We start from the raw sequence: 21,348 nt of genomic DNA on the forward strand, positions 1-21,348 counted from the left end.
AGAGATCCCAGTGGGTCCCAGCTGGCTCTTCTGTTGGGAAATCTGTTAATTGGGAATGGGAGGAACCCACAAACTTATTTCTCACCAGCCAGAATGTGTCAGAAAATAATAACTTTCAGCTGTAAAATCCATAGTTGTAAATCTGCAACTCAGGATGTATTATCTCAACTGACTGTTCATGGCTTAAATTAATTGAAATGAGAACAATATGAACCTAACTTCATAAATCATGTCTGGGTATTAATTAATAAAGCAATGGCTTATTAAAGAGACACAGAACAAATGTTGGTATTATATCCTGGCTTTGTATTAAATGAGGTTTTACAAAGCCTTGAATTGAGAAGAAAGATTGATTCCATGTGTTCCAGAAGACAAACTAAAGGAAGATCATCTTTTGGCATTCCCACATTGCCAGACCAAAATGCTGTACTAATGAAGGAAAACCAGAGAACAACGTGCTTGGCCTCCTTTTGCTCCTCATAGTGTTTGCTGTGGAACATATCTTCACCCTCCACCTAACAAACAAGCTCCTCTAGAGAAAGAGATGCATAACACTAAAGGAGTCTTCAAATCAAAATACAAGTATATAAACTGTTCAGGACAGTACAGCGTAGCTTAGGAAACTAAATGTCATATGAGGAGACAGGCACAGCTAGGCATCCTGGATCTCACTGCCACTTCTGAGACTATCTGTGAAGCTGGCTCTCAGTGCACGATCTCAGAAAACAGCAGGGGAGGCAGAGCCATAGGGGCCAAATGAAGGACAGCCTTGGCACAGCGGTCACAGGACTGCTCTGGTGGGGGCCCTGAGCTTGCTTTGGTTTTCCTTTGGTTCAGGCAGAGCTCTGGTCATGCTGGTAAGTAGGTGGAACCACAGCAAAGCACAGCAGTGACCCTTTTTACTTCTGTCTGGACTAACCTTCAGGAGGCAGAAGTTTAATCTCACCTTTCAGGCAAAGAATGCAATCAGGCAGCAAGGAAAAAAAAATGGGCTTGCTCAATCCCTCAAAGCCTTTGCATTAGTCCCAGAGAGCTGTATTTGTGATAAAGGTCAGGTCATTTTTTGTTTCAAAATACATGGGTTTTAATCCTCCTGTAGTCCTCAAGCAGTTCAGCATATCCAGAGAGAAACAAACGCTATCATGAGGAATCTCTCCTCGTGGAAAACAAGAACACTTACTCCCAGGTTTTACTTTTGATATTTTTACCATTCCTCTTAAAAAAAAAAAAAAAAGTCTTTGGACAAAATACTAGCTGCACAGTGCAATTTGAGGGACCAAGCCTAGAGCAATGGATAATATAAAGTAGGAAATAAATTCCAAAAGCAAATGATTAGCAAAGACACTGGAAAATTAGTACTTGCTATATGAACAAGAAACTGAGTTTCTTTTTCTGAATAAACAACATTGAAACCTGACTTTGTACACAACGAATGAAAACAACAGAACAGGTACACAAGCACAGAGTTACTGCAGTCTGAATGTACAATGCTCAGAGGATGACACTTTACCTGTCAGCAATGTCACCAAAAATCACCGCTCCAACCAAGACTCCAAGCATGAACGTAGGCTGGATTAATTTTGCCAACCATTCTCGGTCACAGACCAGATCCCACTGCGTAACAACAGTGCTCTTCCATTTTGTATCGTCATAAAGAAATCCATCAGAACAAGAAAATATGGACTTGTTGCCTTTATATTCATACGCTAGGTCAAAACTGACTTCTCGTTTGGACTTGCTGCATTGATTAAGTTCCCAGATTTCTCCATTTTCCAGCTGGGCTACAATGTAATTTTCTGTTGATGTCCACGTTGTCCAGATGTCCTCTAGACTTGCTTTAGAGGAGTTGTAGAAGAGAACGCTACTCACATTTCCAGGGATCCCACATACAAAGTTAGGTGTAACAGCCATGAACACAGATGCTAAGTAATGGATGCCACATGACATAGCTTGAAAGACAGATGCAAAATACACACATGCTTGAAATCTGCAAAGGGAAGTAAAAACGGTTTACTGAAGGAAAGCTTTTTATAGACACAAAACCATCAACACAATTATTTTGCTAGGATCAGTCCAGTGATTGCGGCAAAGTTGTAAATGGAAGCATTATCTATTTCCAGTGGTTTGTTCTGTAGCATGGCTTCAAGATAAGCTAGGCCTTGCAAGAAACCAGTGATAAGAAAAGAAGCAATCTGTCCTCTGGAAATACCAGATATCTCTTTTTGTCAAAAAGCCAACACTGCTCTTAGCTATGTGTATGAGTGCACAGAGAAGACCATTTAAAAAGAATCAATTCTGAGCTTCAGTGTGAAGTTGGAAGCAACCTCCCAGCTCCAACCCCATCCCATCAAAATCTCCAAAAAGATGACCTGAGGTTACAAGAATGGTCAGAGAAACCAGAATGTTGCAATCTCGGCTCCTCAGGGATAGAGATACGCATGTCAAATAGCACAAAGCAAACACATTATGCTCTTCATTTCTCTTAATTGTATCCATTTACCTCTACTCCATCTATCTTCTACCTTGCTTTGTCATCTCAGAAAGATGAAGAGATAATACATGTAGGCGTGTAGAGGAAGAATCTGAAGGGTGAAAAGCTTTGTAAAAAAACATAGCTGTAAATCTGGGGGGGTTCTGGCTTCAGCAGTGTGCAGTTATGTATAAAGATGGTATCATAAAACAAACATAGTAAAAGAATGTTTTATGTATAGCCTGAAGTTTGTCACTTTAACAGCTTTTAAAATATGCTTGAGATGCAAGCAAGTCTCTGTGTATAAAATGCACACATATTCTGAATGTCAAAAGACTTGCAGTAAACTATTATCACTCACTGCAAATTCTAGGAGATTCTTACAGTCTAAACATAAGGAATCTCTTCCTCTAATAACTATTAAAATTATGCACAGAATTAGTAAAACATTTGCTCAGGGAAAACAAAACAAAACAAAATGTTATGGCTTTGGTTTCTCCTTTCGTTTTTTTATTTACTGGAAATCAACCAGTTGCACAAATTTGAAGAAGCATTGGGTGAGTTTCTACACATACATCCTTAATGCAGCATACGCTGGATCTGGATAGCAGGAAACAAAATAGAGCTTTTTAAAACATGGTCAGAGGCCGTCTCTGCTGAAGTTATGCCTAAAAAACAACTGCCTTGAAATGTCACGTGCCTGTAACAAACACAAATTCCACATCACCCCCTACTAACGTGAATGCAATCTAGCCTTGAATTCTTCTGATAAGGTTTACAACACAACCTAGCCTAGGACTTTTAATCATCTATCATCACAATTTCTAATGAATTTCTAAACAACGCAGAGCCAAAGTAATTAAATACATTGCGCTGTGTACAGTGTCCAATTAATCTTTTCAATGGAAAAGTTCTGTTGTGTAGTCTAACTCCTCTCAACATCCCCATCTCTCAGAATCACTAGATGGCTGAGGCTGACAGAGACCTCTGGGTCCATCTGGCACAACCCCTGCTCCAGCAGGGACACCCAGAGCAGGTTTTTCAAAAGCAGGCATTTGAAAATCTCCAAGGAGAAGACTCCACAGCCTCTTTGGGAAGATCTGTCACCCGTACAGCACAGCAGTGCTGCCTGCTGTTCAGACAGAACCTCCTGTGTTCCAGTTTGTGCCCATTGCCTCTGGTGCTGGCACTGGACACTACTGCAAAGAGCACAGTTCCACCTTCTTTGCACTCTATTTGTATGCATTTTTGTTTGTATGCATTAATGAAACCCCCCTGAGCCTCCTCCTCTCCAGACTGAGAAGACCCAGCTCCCTCAGCCTTTCCTCTCAGGAGAGTTGCTCCAGAATCTTCACCGTGTCAGTGACCTTCCACTGGACATTTTCCAGTCCAGGTCTCTCTTGTTTTGGAAGACTTAGAACTGAACATGGTGCTCCAGGTGCAGCCTCACCCATGTTGAGCAGAGGGGAGGGATTACCTCTCTCAGTCTGCAGGCCATTATTTGCCTAATGCAGCCAAGAATACTATTAGCCTTCTTAGCAGCAAGGACCTTCTTAGACCAAGGGTGATCTCCTCTGTCTTTAGTCTGATCCTTAATTCTTTATTTGGTAAATGTAAAACCAACTTGCCATTCCTGTCTTTCCAATGGCATTATTGCTGTTCAGAAGCAGTACTTTTTATCACTCCTTGGCTTGACAATAGCTCTACTGATTTTTCCACAGCAGTCTGAGGAGAGGGCCGGATGGCTAAGTTCACAGTGGCAGCTCAGTAAGCTGGGCTCCACTTCCCTCTTGAAGACTCTCACAAATGTTGTGCTCTTTCTCATCAGACAGTGTGAGAGAGACGGTCAAGAGAAACTGGACATAACCAGAGCAACCCTTAAACCTATCAATCCTCTGTCAGAACAGCTTCTAGAGAACTAGATAGCTACCCATGAGCAAGAGTGAAACTGCTCTGAAAGGCTTTTGAACGATATTGAACTACCCAAAAAACAAAGGTTATCCTTTGTCCCCCTGTTAATACAGCGAAATATGGTTAGTAATATTTATTAATTTATCTTCTTCAGTGCTATTTTAATTGCAACTGTTCTCAACAAAAGAGAAAAACTATTTTTAAAAATAGCAGAGCAAGAGCTAATTCAGAAACTTGGGCTACTGTTGCAGGATGCAAAATGGGATGACATCAGAACTAGATGACCTCTAGCAGATCAGCAAATTAAAGCCCTAGAAGCAATGCAACTACATCTTCCACTAGCTAATAAAGAGTGGCATACCTGGAACCAGTATGCCCAGTATTTGCAATATCTGTCATTACGCATGAAGAAATTGTAGTGTCAGACAGCCCAGTTGTTATTTCCCAGACACAGGTAAAACAAAATAAATTCAGACTCCCATACATTCATCTTGAGCTTCCTAATTAGCTCTTCCAGCATAGGAAACATCAAGTTCATCACCTCTCTTCTAGAGCCCATAAAAGTGAGAAAGAAAAAGACATTTATGCTCTTTCTTGTTGGAGAGCTTTGAAGGAAGACAAAAGCCTGTCAGAATATAGGCTGAGAAGACGGCAGGAACAAATGCGCTATATTATTTCTGTAAAACCTAAATCCCAAGAGCATAACCAGGGCTGTAATTTTGATCAGTCCTAGCTAATCTCTGCACTAACTTCACCCTTGAGAGTTTCACCGTATATCTTCCTGAACACCTTTTATGATTGCACTTCAATAACCATTTTGACAGACTGCTCCACTGTCAAAGCATTCTGTTGGAAAATTCCTCATTAAATCTAATCTCCATGTCCCCTTTTTTAATGTGAGATTATTAGCCGCTTATGAAACATCCTTGTGCAACCTTGAACAAATCTTCCTTGTCTTTTATCATTTTTTCATAGAGAATTATCAGATTTCCCCTCTGGTTGCTTTGTAAAACTAAGTAAGTTACAATCCCTTACCCCTTCCTCATTTTTCCACTGTGTCCTACTGAACAGTGTCCACCTTTACAAAAAGCAATAAAGGATTTATTTTACAGAAATATCTGTGCCATGCAACATTTCTCCCATCTTTCAAGGGCTTAACTTAAAACTAGATGTAACTGGTTCTTGTAAAAAAGTTCTTCAGTTTTCAGTGTTACAAAAATCTTATTCAGCTCCAACAAAGAAATCTGCTCTACAATGTAATTTTTTTTCTTACCTCATTTGTAGCACCTATGCTAAGCAAACACTAAAAGTAAAATAGAATTCCAGAGGGGTGGTAACAGACATAATGTATGCCATTTCTAACTAGCGTGTGAAAAGTGTGTTTTTACAATAAATAGTCATGCTGTTGCTGAATCCTGAAGGATGGACCGCACTGCAGTTTTTAACCTCTCTCAGCTGAATAAAAAAGCCAAGGAGCAGGCAGAGGAAGCAGGAATAGGAGAGAATACAGCTGGATGTGAAGCTACAGACGTGTCTGGCAGCACCAGTGGCTGAAGGCAACCCACAGCCCTGCCTCCGCACTGAGTGGCTGCTTTTCTGTCTGTAAAAGCTCCCTACTGTTCTCTCCAGTAAAATTCCACAATGGGCTGGCTAGGGCTCACTCTGAAAATATGTACAACCCCAAAACCTGAAAGCTCACCTTTGCTGTGAAGGCAAAATTCATGGCTGACTACAGTAGTGTATTGATCGCATCTTCTCTGCCAATGCCAGATTGAAATGCTCAACCCTGTGAACTGGTGAGTTTCTCCTGTGGATACCAGGAGCTTTGTTTCTAGAAAGCCTGAATGCACAGAGGTCAGGAAATTGGATAACTCGCATAGTTACCAAAAAGGAGTTAATTAGGCCATCAGTGACAATACATAGAAAGCATGAAAAGTATGTAAGGAGGATGATACGTGGGATGGAAAAGTACTATAGACACATTGAACTTCTCTTGCCAGGGCAGCTGCAGATTGACAAAAGACAGAGAAAGCCATGGGCCCAGACACGTGGTAGACAGAGGTTTGCTAAAACAGCAGACAGTGCTGAGCAAGGGGGCACACAGAGATGCTCCCTGCTCCATTGCTAGCCAGGCCCCCTCCCTCTGAACAACTGGGTGTCCTAGGACACATCACTGGTCTTCCCAGCCTTAAAATCCTGGGTCTGTATTTTGACCCACACTCAGACAGCATCTCCTCTTTGTGGGAGGACGGCCCGCAGCTTGGGGGCCCTGGGCATTCCCTGCAGCAAGCTGTGCTGGGGCAGGAGGTGACAGCAGAACCCCTGCACTTTGCTGACCCTGGTTAAAGTCTATGCTGTCTTTGCTGTCTGCTGTGAATGATTAACTGTTTCCCTAATTCTTGAGTTAAGAACACTGGACAGATAAGAAACTCGTCTATTAATAAGCTTAAATCTCTCAACCGCAGGCTCATGTAATGTAATCCTTTTAGCAAGCTCACCAACTCCATTTTAAAAGTTAAATTTCCCTGACATAAGAGATACTGCTGCTCACACACTGAAATGTTAAGAAAATAGAACTGCAGCAGCAATAAATACAACCAGCATTCACCAAAAGAAGGCAAAGCTTCTCTCAGCAAAGTCTGTCATCTGTTTTCCTCTACTGAACTCAAAAAAGGCAGTCGCTGGAAAGGATATTTTATATGCCTGTTACCTTCACATACACATATTGGATTAGGTAAAGTGTATTGTTGCAAGGAATACTTTATGTGGGGTTTTTTTTATTTAAAAATTTTATTTTTTATTTTTAAGATCTGTGAACATGAAGACTGTCCTAAAAACTACAATAATCTCTGGCTTTTCACAGTATTTTTCCATCTCTTCAGTGACTTGCCACAGGAGATAATTATTTGGCAAGTACATTTTGTCATTCTTGCCAGGAGTGTCAAATATAGAAGTCAAGAAGACTTTGTAGGTTACTGCTCCAGTGCAGAGGCACTTAATGAATGCCAGAAGTCAAATGAGCATAAAACTGTCTTCATAAAAGCTTGAGCAAGACACAGCATGAAAATGTGCCAGTCCTTCTTAAAGTATTTTGTGAAATTTCTCCACGGTTTTTTTTTTTTTTCAGTTTACAGCTTACAGTAAAAATAGAACACCTTCATATTTTCTGATCCGTCTGCCTAAGTTTTATGATCTAAGAAAAGCAAATTTTAATATCATAATTTCAGTTCCTGAATTGAAGAAATACTAAGGATAATGAACTAGATCCCAGACCACTGTCACTGTGGCTATCATCTCATGACACAACATACCCTGTGGCACTGTCCTGGTAAGTTATTTCTTCCCTTCTCCTTTCCCACAGTTTATTTATTCCCTCAGACATAGCGATCCCCTGAGAATCTCCTCAGTTGTGATGGTACTTTTTATGTGGACCAGCTGCAAATTTTATCTGGGAAACTGATCTAACTTGGAAAAAAAAAGATGTCAAAAGAGACAATTTTAAAAAACAAACAAGCCAGATCAGTTGTTTGATCTAATCTCCATTGCATCCACGCAAGCACTCAGTAGCAGCCTAATTGCAGGGTGGTTCATCTGGGAGGCAATATCTGAAGTAGACACTGCCACGTGTCAGCTAGAGGGCAAGTCCTTACCTCAGAGAACTTTTACTATTGCCAGTTATTGCAGTGCACACCTGAGACAAAATGTGTTGTTAGACAATAATTCAAAATGTGTTTTTTGACAATTTTATGTAACACAAAATATTTTCCAGATAAAACTTGTTTTCTTGTCTATCCATCAAAGAGAGGAGAGGGGGAATTGATGGCAAATCTATTAGATGCTCCTCAAAAGCTAGTATAATACTTTAAAAAACCTTCCACTGGAGGATAGAGTCACATGGTTGATCTATGATTAGCAAACACTTGCACTATTCTACAGGATTTACGAGAACTATTTTTACTGTCTGCCTTTTCAACCACCCTGTTAGCAAACCAGAGCAAAGTCAGAAAACACAGCATGTTGCAGTTGTGCAGTATACACTCAACAGCATGGCTTCAGTGAAATGAAACTGCCAGATACTTACCGTTTCTAAAAGAATTTGTGTTTAGTGACTATTTACAGTTCTGAATCCCACTTCTTTTTTGTTTTTTAAATGTGAGAAAAGCCATTCAGCATTCTTCCCACTCTAAATCAACAAGCTGTGATTACTTACATTTACACATTTACTTTTTTATAGGAGCTCAATGAGACACAGAAGTATTTTTGCTATGGTACAGAGGTGCAGATTTGGAACCAGTCTTAAATATACAACAGACCTAGCCTTGCTTGCCTTACAGAGACAAAAGTTTGGGTGTTTTAAACTATGCAAATGATAGCCCCAGCACACATCAGCAGGAGGGTCGTTTCCAGAATCTGTATTCAGGAGAAGACACTGTGTTGAATGCAGTTAAATGTACCAACAGTACAGGTACCAACAGGAATAAGAAAGCCTCCATCATTGTGACAATATGCATTGTGCAGCAACACGCATTCACTGAACAGCAGACACCAAATCATTCTTTCAGTATTTTAAAACTGATCCCGTGAAGGATTCCACTTCTATCATTTCATTATGGATCTGCATCTGAGCATCAGAAGAGCAAACTCAGTCAAAGTAAACGAATTCCAGCTTTAGTTATATAAGAAAACATTTTCCATCTACACTAGCAACCTTTTCTACTATAATTTTATCTACATGCATCATTTTAACATTACCTCGAAGAGTCATTAAAAAGACACTGTTGTCAGCTACCATAAAAAGTGTTACATGAGATATATCTCCAGTACTGCAAGAAGAATATCATTAATTTTTTTATTATCTTTTGGAAATGGTTATCTTTTGCTGCAACTATGGCAGGTCCTTTGTATTGCAGTGTCTATGTAAATAACTTTTGACATGAGCACAAGGACAGGAAGAAAACTCTCCTTAAATTAAAGCAAATAACAAAAGTTTTGTCTGTAAATTCCAGTGTAATTAAATTAATTTAATTTTATATATCCTGGGAAATGAGTAAAGGTATGGTTAAAAATAATAATAATAATAATGCTGGAAAAAAAAATATACTTTCTACTCAAAATCTTTAATCTTTTCCAATAAGAGGAAGTGAACTTTCTCTTTCTGCCATATTACAAACATATTGCTAGTATTTGTTTTCCTTTTCGACTGCAGCAAGCAAATGTCAATCATGAGAAGATTCCATAATTACTAACTGCCATTTTTTTTTGCCTCTCTTGAACCCTCCACCTAACTTTGGTTTTATATGTTTTTCTATATATCTCTAAGTCTGAAATTTAAGGAAAATCAAAGCTACTTTCTGTTGCTTTGTATTGCATTACTCGATTTTGGTTAACTGAATGCATTCCGTTATTAATTACACAATACCCAAAAATGTATTAGGAACTGCTATTCATTATAATCCCCTTTTTTGTTCAGACACTTTTAATACTCTTACAGTGACATGTTTACCTTCTCCCTGTAGAGTTTAGTTACAACTGTATTGAACTGCTGAACATCCCTATAACCTTACACATCATGAAGAGCAACCAACTCCTGACCATCCTTTCTAATACCAAGACATGACAGCGTAGGTATAAGACACAAACCCATTCTGTTTCCTGGGCAGGGATTCCATGTTTCACTGCCTACATCCAGAACTGCTCCTGCAGCTTTCATGAACCCACAGCTGCTGAGATATAAAACACTCAAAGGCCAGCATGTTTCCTATTTTACAAAATAATTAAGCCTTACTGCTGTAATAGTTAAAAGGAACTGTGTTTTCCAATCCCTATTCATAACAATGCCTAAGAAAATTTAGACAGCTCATTTTCAGTCCTGAATTCTTTTTTTCTTTTTTTTTTTTTTTTCTTTTTTTTGTCATGCCACATATTGTTAACCAATAAAGATTGGTTCTAGATGAGAAATCTAATTGTTCCCCACTAGGAAAATGTTTATAAAACTTCTCATTCTTCATTGAGTTTCAGAAGACCTCCTGTGAAAAACTATAACAAGTAAGACTAACGAATTCAAGCACACTGGATGACACTTCAATAACATGTCTTCTAAAATCTGAGACAAGGTCAACATAAATATCACGGAAAAGCAACTCAATTTCAGCCAGAGATTCTCTGCTGAAAAAAAAGTTACAATTCCCCATGCATATTCATGCAGATTTGATGACATGCACTGTGTGGTATGGTCTATGTATCGTCCCTTATTTATCTATTCTCTTGGCTCTTCTGAGGCCACATGGTCTGTCCCACCAATATTCTGTCTCCTCAGCCAGTTTAGTATCCCTAATTGGCTGTATTCTCCAAGACATGGCAAGTTATCTCTACACCAACATTTAAGAAGATTACTGAGCACAAGAAGACTTTCAGCTTCTTCTGCAGGTTCACAACCCACCTTTCCTCCAAACTGCCCCTCTTCATTACAAATATATAGCCTACTATGGATAGAAGTGCTCAGTTGCTTCTCCTTCAGTGGTGAATCAGCCTCACAGGACCTTCCCAAATGAATGCAGAGCTTTTCAGTTCGTTTTGCATTGCTTAGCAGCCTGGCCATGATCCTCTGTCCAGTTTTTATTTATTTAAACTTCTTCCAGTTTTCACTGTTGGATACTGATCCTGCTAACCTAACTGATTTCATGGGACAAGAAAATATTTCTGTGTTCTCTCCTCTAAGAAGAATCGTGGAAACATAGAATGGCTTGGATTAGAAAGGATTTTAAAGATCATCTAATTCTACCCCCTGCCACGGGCAGGGCTGCCATTCACCAGCTTAGGCTGCCCAGGACCCCATCCAACCTGGCCTTGAGTGCCTCCAGGGATGGGGCATCCATAGCTTCTCTGGGCAGCTATGTCAGCGCCTCACCACTTCTGAGTGAAAATTTTCCCCCTAACATCTAATCAAAATCTCTTCTCCTTTAGTTTAAAACCATTCCCCTTTGTCCTATTACTATCAGATTGCATAAAATGTTGGTCTCCCTTCAAGTATTGGAAGGATGCAGTGAGGTATCCCCAGAGCCTTCTCTTGTCCAGGTTAAGCAAGCCCAGCTACCTCAGCCTTTCTTCATGGAAGAGGTGCTCCTACTCTCTGGTCACCTTCATGGCCCTCCTCTTGACTCCGAAAGCTCCACGTCTTTCTTGTACTGTGGCGCCCAGGTCTGAATGCAGTGCTCCAGATGGGGCCTCAGGAAGGCAGAGCAGAGGGGGATAATCACCTCACTCTCCCTGCTAGCCACACCTCTTTTGATGCAGTCCAGGATACTGCTGACCATCAGGGCTGCAAGTACATCCTGCTGGCTCATGTCAAGCTTTTCATCCAACAGAATCTTCAGGCCATTCTCTGCAGGGCTGCTCTCAATGATTTCTTCTCCCCTATCTGGGATCACCCACATCACGACACCTTGCACTCGGCGTTATTTATCTCATTAGATTCATGTGGGCCCTTTTCTCAACCTTGTCCAGGTCCCTTTGGATGGCATCCCTCCCATTTTATCAACTGCACCACTCAGTTTAGTTTCATCAGCAAACTTGCTGAGAGCACACTCAATCCCACTGCCATTGACAAAGATGAAAATGAAGACCCAAGACTGAAACTGGGACTGAAGACTGGGAGAAACCACTCATGACTGGTCTCCACACAGACAATGAACTGTTGACCACAACCCACTGGCTGCAACAACCAACAAATTCTTTTTCCACAAAACAGTCTTCCTTTCAAATTCATATGTCTCTAAGCTAGAGATAGGGATGAAGGCAAGAGTTCATGCAATAGGCCTTGCGCAAGTCCAGGTAGATGACATTAGTTGCCCTTGCTTTGTCCACCAATGTCATCACTCCATCATAGAAGGCCACCAGAGGAAAATTACACATTGTTGAGTACATACATTAGATGAAACATCAAGAATCAATTTAATCGATCTTGGGTATTTAAAATACTGCCTTTCATTTTAATTAGACAAAGAGCTTATTTACAACCTGGCCATTTATCCATTTCATCACCAACAAACAAGAGTTATTTTACATTGTTCTTGATTTCCTAGTGAAAAGCAGACACCTTTCAATTTCTTGTCATAATCTAAATTAAAAACAAAGAAATACAAACCACATATTTTACTTTTGTGACTCTTCCAAGGTCACAAATGCACTTTAACACCTTCCTAACATGTTCTGTAATGTTCTTTTACCTTGTTATCCTTCCACAGCAGTGTCAGGTGTGTTCCTTGGGTCTTTATCTTATGGTACAAAGGAATGAACTAGAACATTGCTGTTTTCTAACCTTACATAAGTTTTTGCAAGAAATGCAGAGTGTTCCATTCTCCACGAGAATCCAACAAAAAAACTGGATTCTGCTCAGACCTGCCAGGTTTCTTCTTCACAAATCTATTTTTTGTACTATCTGCACCCATTGTAAATGGATAAGAGACAGAACAAAGATCAGCTACCTTGAACTACTAAGGACTACAGCTTTACAAGGAGCCTAAGAAGCAAGTGTCAGTGATAGGAGGTTCCAATTGCTCTAACCCTGGACCAAACAAGAACTCTCTCTCAGAAGGGTGGAGTTGAAAGAAGTTTCTTGCCATTTCCCATCTCTCCTGATATAAACCAGATCCAAAGATCCAAACACCAAAAAATATCCAAATAGCAATTTGTTTTGGAGTCTGAGGCACAAAGAGCTATTTAAGTGAAATGTGGTCTCATCAGTATAATTTCACTGTAAATTCAGTAGTTTCATGGCAGAATATGCTTTTGAATATTGCTTATTTATTACTGCTTATTTTTCACCTCTCATATTTGACTTTCTCTCCAGTACTAGACGGACATTCAAATGAAATGTAATGTTACAGATATGGTAATATTTATAGAGCAAAGGCTATCTGAACAGTACATCAATAGTATCATTTTCTGATTTTTCACCAAGAACAAAAAGATCTACACCTGCAATTTAGAGGCTAGAAAACCCACACACTTTTGCCTACTGTGTTTCCAGAACAGCTTTGATTCCTTCTCTCTGATCTTAATGTTGGCATTTCAAATTCTGGCCTTATTAGAATTGCTTGTATTCAAGGAACTGACAACAAGTATTGCTGATGGAAAGCTATCAAGGTATCAAGCATTGCAACGGTAGTGCTGCTGCATATTTGACAATCTTTCTTATGTTTGACATAGAGCAGAGTGGTGCAAACACTGTGTTACCTGCTTTGTGCTGATTTGATAGAAAGATGCTGGCTAGTCCTGTGACACAGAAAGTATGCTGCCAGAAGTATCTCCCACATCCCAACCTTCTAGCTAAGCCTTAACTAGTTAAATAAGTTAGACTTTGGATGTATACCATACATTTGGAGGCAATATATTGTGTATGGTACGCATCCATACCCATTTATACTTATCTAGATTCCTTTTTCACTCAGTGCAGAAGCACAGACAAATATAGAAGCCTCATTCATCCTGTTCAGAAGCACTCACTGAAAATAAGTCAGATGAATCACAACTTTAAAGAGTCTCATTATCTTTGCTGACAAGGTGACTAAGGAAGATGTTTGAAGTTTGTACTACATGCCTGTAACGCTGGTGAGCTCATCTTTATTTCTTTATTTTATTTACACTATTGAGCCTTGATTTGAACAGCTAACTTCTTCCTCACAGAGCTAACACAGACAGGATGGATGGATCAAATGGGTAAGCAGAGCCTTCCAAATCTTTTTCACAGTTTAGACAGGCGAAGAGGTTGCTGAGATGGTACTGTGCTCCATCCAAGTGTGATGCTGACTACTTTTCATAAAGCAGTATAGATCATATTTTTTTATAGACCAGTTTCCTGAGCAATCTTTCTAGTATTTGTATTCTTCTTCCTGCCTTATCAGCCCTTTCTATCTACTCTCCAAGCTGTGTCCTTTATTCCCATCTCAGCACTGGTGAGGCAGCACCTCTGATGCTAGAAAACTGTAATGCCTCCAAATAATGGAAAGAGGAATCCCAGCTTCTCCTCTTAGTGAAAACGTTTTCTTGAGGAAAGAGCTCAGTCTCTGATCCAACCAATGGCTCATCTAGATTCCTGAAATCACCTTTTCATTTCACATGAACTTCAGAGAACATCTGGTTTGAGTGAGCTGAGCATTACAGTTGGGCTATCAGTGTATGATACTAAAGCATATATTAGCTTTCTAGGTAATTTCAGTATTTTTCAAAGAAATGGGATTCCTTCCCAAGTTATATGCACTGTCAGATCCACCATTATGAGCACTTGTAAGTCTCTGTCCTGTACAGTTTGTCATCACACTGTTTCTAATCTTGGTCTTTGAAATGGAGACCTCAGTTGAAATTTTTAATGTATTGCTAATTTTTCTCAAGCAACCTGAAATAAATTGTCAGCTGTGCACATATTTCAGTTCTGCTCTTGTTGTGTATGGCAGCATGTTAGCACAGAAATTTTTATAGCATGTGCTGAACGTTTCTGGGACCTTCAAAGAATTCCTTACATTTAATACTATATTGTACTTGAATCATTTCACCTCCTGCAATATACTGGCCAAGCTTCTCATGAGCAAGTCCATTTTATAAAACATTTCCTTCCAACGTGGGGGAACTTTTGTACTGTAGAAAATCATGACCATCATTAAAAAATTATTCACAGAGCTTTCATAGAAGCAACAGAGCTTTCACAGCAGCGATATACCAGGCACCAAATCACAGGCAACACACTTGGTAACACACACTGTTACAATCTACTTACTCCCTCCAGAAGCAGGTGGGGAGAAGTTGCCAGCACATTCTGATGCAGTGCAATTTTGTCTGTGCAGATCCTGTGCTAGACTACCTCCAGCATGATCTGGATCCCAGCAACTACAGCGAGTACCTCTTGCAGACAGCACTGCTAGTGCATCAACCCCATTATCCAGGGGCACTTGCCAATGTCCACCTTTGGTTCTGAGCCCTGAAGATATTTCTACTTTTGCCTAGTCAGGCATAGATAATAAGAGCTTTGTTGAAGCTGCTAGAGTCTGCTCTGTGAAAACACATGGCTTGTCTCACTTCTCCGAGGCTATTATGATGCCATTCCACCAGTGGGATCAAGTGCCTTTTACAAAATATCAGGATACTTAAAAAAAAAAAAAAAAAAAAAAAAAAAAAAAAAAAGCAATTATTCCTAAAATGCAGCTAGGATGCAGCCAGGTCCACTTATTTTAGCCCATAGGCACCTGAGATAAACATAGGCTGATTCAGACATAATATAGTACAGTTATAAAGCTGAAGAATATTTCTCAAGCATTCCTGCCAAACACCACCTCTGACTAGGAGCCAAAGGAGGACTTAGACTTGAGATTCTTCTCTCTGGCACATTCCAGTAAATGCAAACAGCTGTCCACAAACACATTTTCAAAACTGAATGAAGACACGTTGCTATAAACTTGTCCATTGTATAAAATAGCTAGCATGCATCCAGCTAGCAATCTCAAAACCACAGTATTTTGCTCATTTTTGCAAAATGTAAAATTTTAAACAGGAATTCATTTTATTTTGTTTACAAATGTTAATTTTGTGTAGGATGTACTAACCACTATTTATATTAGTATTTCTGAAAATGCTTGTAATGTTTCTGTTTTTAAAGTAAAGCCTAATCATGTGTGCAAATGCTGAACATGATTACCTGCTTTTCCACACTAGCGTGGAAAAGAAAACCACAACTTTTTCCATATCCAGTAAGTACATTTGCTTGAAAAGTCTTTTTCTGTTGGGGAAGAATCACTCAGGACATTGGTAAAACATGAGTTTGAAAAAACATTGCTTGAAAGTATTCTTATTATCTCTTTAATGAAAAGGAATGGGTGAGCATTTACTTTGAGATACTTGGGATTCTTCGTTATTTGATACATATCCAATAATTTCTGGAAAATTCCTGAAAGTATCATGTATGTATCACAATTTGCAGAAGATGTAATTAGATCTCAAGAGGAGCTGCAAGCTATGAAACAAGAGAGGTAATAAATGAATGAAAATAGGAGCCTGGAAAAGTTCTGAGACATGAAAAGAAGACGGATGGTTTGGTGCAGGCCTTAGAAATGAAACAAGAGTCATAGAATGTAGGGAGAAGAGAAATGGCCTTAGCATTGAGTGTTCAAATACTGCTTTTATGGTATTGAGAGGCAGGGATTGCACTGCAAACATCCACTGAAGGAACCTCTCCTAACATAAAGTCTGCTTTTTTACAAGCTAAGTATAGTCTCCATTCTATTTGTGGCCCCTAGAAAAGTGTTGGGGCACTTAACAGAAAGCACTGAGACTGCTGAAAAATGTGATAATCTCTCGTGGAGCCCAAGTCTGGGTGCAAGAGGTGAGCATCCTGCCCCAGTAGGCACTCTGTCCTGACTCTCTCCTCTTCCCATAGGCCACTGCTAATCCTGGTCAGGGCTGTTTCTGAAATCCCAACTGTAGCAGACCCATTCACCAGGTGACAAGCTTGTGTAAGGCAACCACGGAAAGACATTTAAACCCAAAGCAATACGTAAACATTTCAATAAAGATAAAAAACAGTCATTGCCAATTTGTTAAGCAGTCCAACAGTTAGTAAAATACTTCACTTATAAAACTAACATTTGAAAATCTGTCTATTTTCAATTGGTTAAAAAAAAAAAAAGAACAAAAGCAAATGCAAACCAAACCCAGATGCAAATGCAAGGATAGTTTAAAAGAACAATCTTTTACAAGAATCTAGAAATATTTCATTACAAAACCTGGAAATAGTGTTAGTGACACCCAACTGTCCTGTCTCCTGACAGTTTCCACCACCGACATTTAGACAAAATATAAGCCAAGATCTAAAAACTGTAAATCATGGAGAAAGCTCTACGTACCATGCAGACTGCACCTTATAGCTCCTGGATGCGCCAGCTGGGAAATCAACTCCTCACTCTCATCCACACTAACAGTAAGAGGCACTCCATTTTTCTCAAGACACAGAACTGTACAATCACCACGACTGGAAATGATTATCTAGTCCAAATGTCCACCTACCACCAATTTTTCCCCACTGAACCATGTCCCTTAGTACAATGTCTAAACACTTCTCAAACATCTCCAGGGACTGTGAGTCAACCATTTTCCTGGGCAGGCTGTTAAAATACCTCACCACTCTATTGGGGAAGAAATTTTTCCTAATATCCAACCTGAATCTCCTCTGGTGCAACTTGTCCTATTGCTGTTACCTGGGAGAAAAGGCCAACCCCACTCACCACAACCTCCTTTCTGAGAACTGTAGAGAGTTGTAAGGTCTCCCCTGAGATTCCTCCAGACTAAACAATCCCAATTCCCACAGCTGCTCCTCATAAGATTTGTGTTCCAGACCCCTCACCAGCCTTACTGTCCTCCGCTGGACACGCTCCGGGGCCTCTGTCTTATTACACTACTCCCCATTCAACACTTTGTGATGGTGTAGATCAGAGGTGCAAAACACACTCAACCAGGTAAGTTAGGTCTGTGTCCTGCTGGTAGACTAAAATAACCAAGCTTCCCAAAAGAGCTGCTAGGGCACAGCAAACTGCATCACCAGCCTTGGGCCTGCCACTCATCTCTTTCCCTGCACTTGGCTTCTGCACTCAGAGTGGCTGGGCAGAGAGGGAGAACCCATAGTGACTGACTGTCAGGAACTGCTGCATGACAGAATGATGCAGTTCAGTGCAGGTAAATTGAGAGCTTTAAGGCAGCCCATTAGAGATAAGACCTTCTGAGGCATACAGGTGGATTTTTTTTTCGTTAACCTTTACAATAGCAAGCAGTGATCTTATACACCAGAAACAGACTTGGAAACAATGTTAAAAACAGCCTTCTTGAACTGATGGGCCAGGGATGCTACTCACTCCCAAATTCAAAAACAAGGGTTGCCTCTGTGAGCAGAACCCAGAACTGCCCCACATCAGACCAGAGCCAGCTCCAGCTGCTCCAAAAGTGAATTGCTGCTGCCAGAGCTGAGCTGTGAATGATGCTGGGTGCAGCTCTGGGAAACCAGACTGAAAACAAGGAAAAACTGCAGTGCAACAGCAGCTGGGAGAGACGAGTGAGATGTGTGACACGAGCAACCCTGCAGGTACCAAGGTAAGTGTAGAAGAAGGGTGGGAGGTGTTCTAGGTGTGGAGCAGAAGTTCCAGTAGCCCAGGAGAGTCCTGTGGAGATGCAGGCCTTACTCATGCACCTGATGAGCACCACAGAAAGTATATCCCCACGTCTAGCCACGAAGGAGCCCGTAGTGGACTAGGCAGAGAGCGACCATAAAGGAGCAGCAGGGATAAAGCATTACAGACCAATCACTGCCCCCATTTCCTGTTCCTCTGTGTCCATCAGGGGGACGAGGCAGAAGATTTGGGCACGAAGTTGAGGCTGAGAAGTAGGGGGTGGATTGGAGGAAGGTGTTTTTAGCTTTGTTTCTCATTATGCTACTCAATTTTTAATTGCAACAAATTAAATTAATCTTCCCCAAGCAGCATCTGTTTTGCCTGTGCAGCCATCATTGAGTGACATCCCTGCCTTTATCTCAGCCCAGCAGCTGAGATCTCATCTTCTCCCTGCGCCTTGCTGTGCAGAGGGAACAAGAGAGCAGCTTGGTGGGCACCTGGCAGCCAGCCAAGGTCAACCCACCACGAAGGCTCAAAGTCTGCCTTTAGAAGCAAAGGAAAGAACAACCGCCACGTTTCTTATGGCTGTTCATGCACGTCTCAAGAGTCCGCTGAGAACTACAGCATCACCAGTGAGACTTCCAAAGGAGTGTCCCATGGAAAACAAAATATTGACAGCACGTATGTGGATGTCAATTCTGCAAAGCTATCTTAAAGTGAAAGTTTTATGCGTTCTGTGTGAATCATTATATACGTAATATATTTTATAGTATAGCGTATTATACATAGCAGATATATCATGCGTGTATACTCTCTCCAGAAATATATATACATGCACACAAACAGCTGGCCATTCTTTACTTCATCTGTCAGAGTGTAAGATAATCGGAACAGTCCCCAAGTAGTAACAGTTGTACTTGCACTGCTAAGTCTGGTTGTGGCAGACCTAATAAATCCATGCACAATGCATAGTTTATATGGGCCCTGTAGGAATTTCATGAACCTAAGAAACTAGTATCTGTCAGTATCACAATGATGGACACAGACTTATCAGAACTTATTTTAGAATTATAATTAAGCATATATATAGCAGACAACTTTTTACGGGTAATATGTTTATTTACCATGTACATTCCAGCAGCCTGCAGGTTGCCAAAAAGCTCTAAACCCGAGACAACTCCTATGAACAGCATCTCATATAATCTGGCCTCCAGATTATTCTCCCTTTAATTGCAAAAAGTATATGAAAACTTTCACTGAAGTACTGATAAATGTTCTCAGCTAGGAAAACTACTTCATTAATTTCAGTACTCAGTGTCAAATGCTCATTTTTCACAAAACAGCGCAAGGCAAAAGAGTGACAGCAACAGCAAAATAATCTGTTTGCTAGGAATTCCCTCCTAGTACACACAGAACAAAATATTTTTGTTGCTGGCCCAGAACTGATAATGAATAGGATATTGTCCAGATGGATATGCATGTCAGTCACAACTTGGCAGATTTCATTGTAAGCAAACATCCCAGTTCAGCAAAGAAATAGCCTTTCCATACTCAACAACTGCAGCAGTTCTTAATACTTTGCTTGCTATGGACACTGGGGTTGGAATCCAGTCGTGGTGCTTCCTTCCTGGAGATACTCAAGGCCTTAGGTTTGATGGGGCTTTGATCAACCTGGTCTAATGGGAGGTTTCCTCGTCAGAGGGGTTGGAAAAGATGATCCCTGAGATCCCTTCCAACACAAATCACTGTATGATTCTGTGATCTTTTAAGGTCTCTTCCAACCTAAGTCACTCTAAGATTCAATGATTAAGAGTATGTCCCGCTGTGCAGTGTAGCTGTGTACTTTTACCATTAAAAGGAGCTCCAGGGATATGCTCAGAATGTGCCAGTGGGAGAAGCACTGTGGTTAGCCCACCAGTGACTGAGCTAGAAAGCACAAAGCTGTGATCCAGTACATCAACTTGTACCCAAATTGTGACACAAGGGTCTGCCCTGGACACCTACTCTGAGCAGTATGCACCTGCAAAACCCCCACATGGATTTGTGCACAAAGAGAGCTCACAACAGAACATGCCAAGAGGATGTGCACCTTTCCATCTCACAAGTCTTAAAGTTCCATTTCCTCACCCACCATCTCTGCTCCATTCCACGTGTAACCAGAGGCTCACCCCCACAGAGGCACACCAGCCACACACACAGCCGCGCACCTCATCTTACCAACCACGGGCGCTCAGTCACACCCCACACAGAACAGCTGTCCTGTGCATCACGCCGCTGATCATAGGAACTCTTTGGCCATCGACACACACGCATACGCTCATACCCACGCATCGCGATACGCCCAATATCAGCAAAGCCGCCGAGCAACACTCGTGCTCACACCCTAGAGGTGCGGTGTGAGCGGTGCCCCAGAGAAGCCCGTGCTACACGCGGTGCTGCGTGCACGTGCGATGCGCTGCACTGCACACTGTCACCCTCCGTGTGTGCGCGTGTCCGGACGGGACGCAGCCGCCCCACTACCTGCCGAAGTGACCCAGGGAGTCGAAGAGCTGCTCGGAGCCGGGAGCCATGGCGGGGCCGCGGCCTCAGTGCTGCTGTCCCGGCGCTGCGGGGAAGAGCCACCGGCCCGGCCCGGCTCCCCACCCCCTGCGGCCCGCCCCGCCCCGTCCCGCGGCCCGGGGCTCCCCGCGGGGGCCGTTCCGAGGGGAGGCCCCGGACGTGGTCCTGCGGGGTTCGAGGAGGGGTGCCTGAGGGACTGCGGGCCGGGAAGCGGAGAAGCGGCCCTGACAGTTCGGCAACGTGCGGGTGGTCGCGGTCTCGGTA

The 21,348-nt window shown here is 41.4% G+C and overlaps 1 protein-coding gene across 3 annotated transcripts in view; it reads right to left on the reverse strand.

Annotated features, from left to right (window-relative positions):
• Positions 1–21,130, reverse strand: part of SLC22A16 (solute carrier family 22 member 16) — a 35,295-nt gene extending 14,165 nt beyond the window's left edge. For all 3 annotated transcript variants that reach the window (XM_042878877.1, XM_042878869.1, XM_042878860.1), the window contains exons 1-2: positions 21,046–21,130; positions 1,511–1,987 (exon numbers count right to left, since the gene is read on the reverse strand). In XM_042878877.1, coding sequence (XP_042734811.1) covers positions 1,511–1,987; positions 21,046–21,095 — 527 coding nt within the window. In that variant the 5' untranslated portion in view covers positions 21,096–21,130. The remainder of the gene's footprint in view (positions 1–1,510; positions 1,988–21,045) is intronic.
• Between the last annotated feature and the right edge of the window lie 218 nt (positions 21,131–21,348).

This window comes from Lagopus leucura, unplaced genomic scaffold (genome assembly GCF_019238085.1).
Source record: "Lagopus leucura isolate 7727_CA_CO unplaced genomic scaffold, USGS_WTPT01 Super-Scaffold_73, whole genome shotgun sequence".
Classification (NCBI taxonomy): Eukaryota; Metazoa; Chordata; class Aves; order Galliformes; family Phasianidae; genus Lagopus; species Lagopus leucura.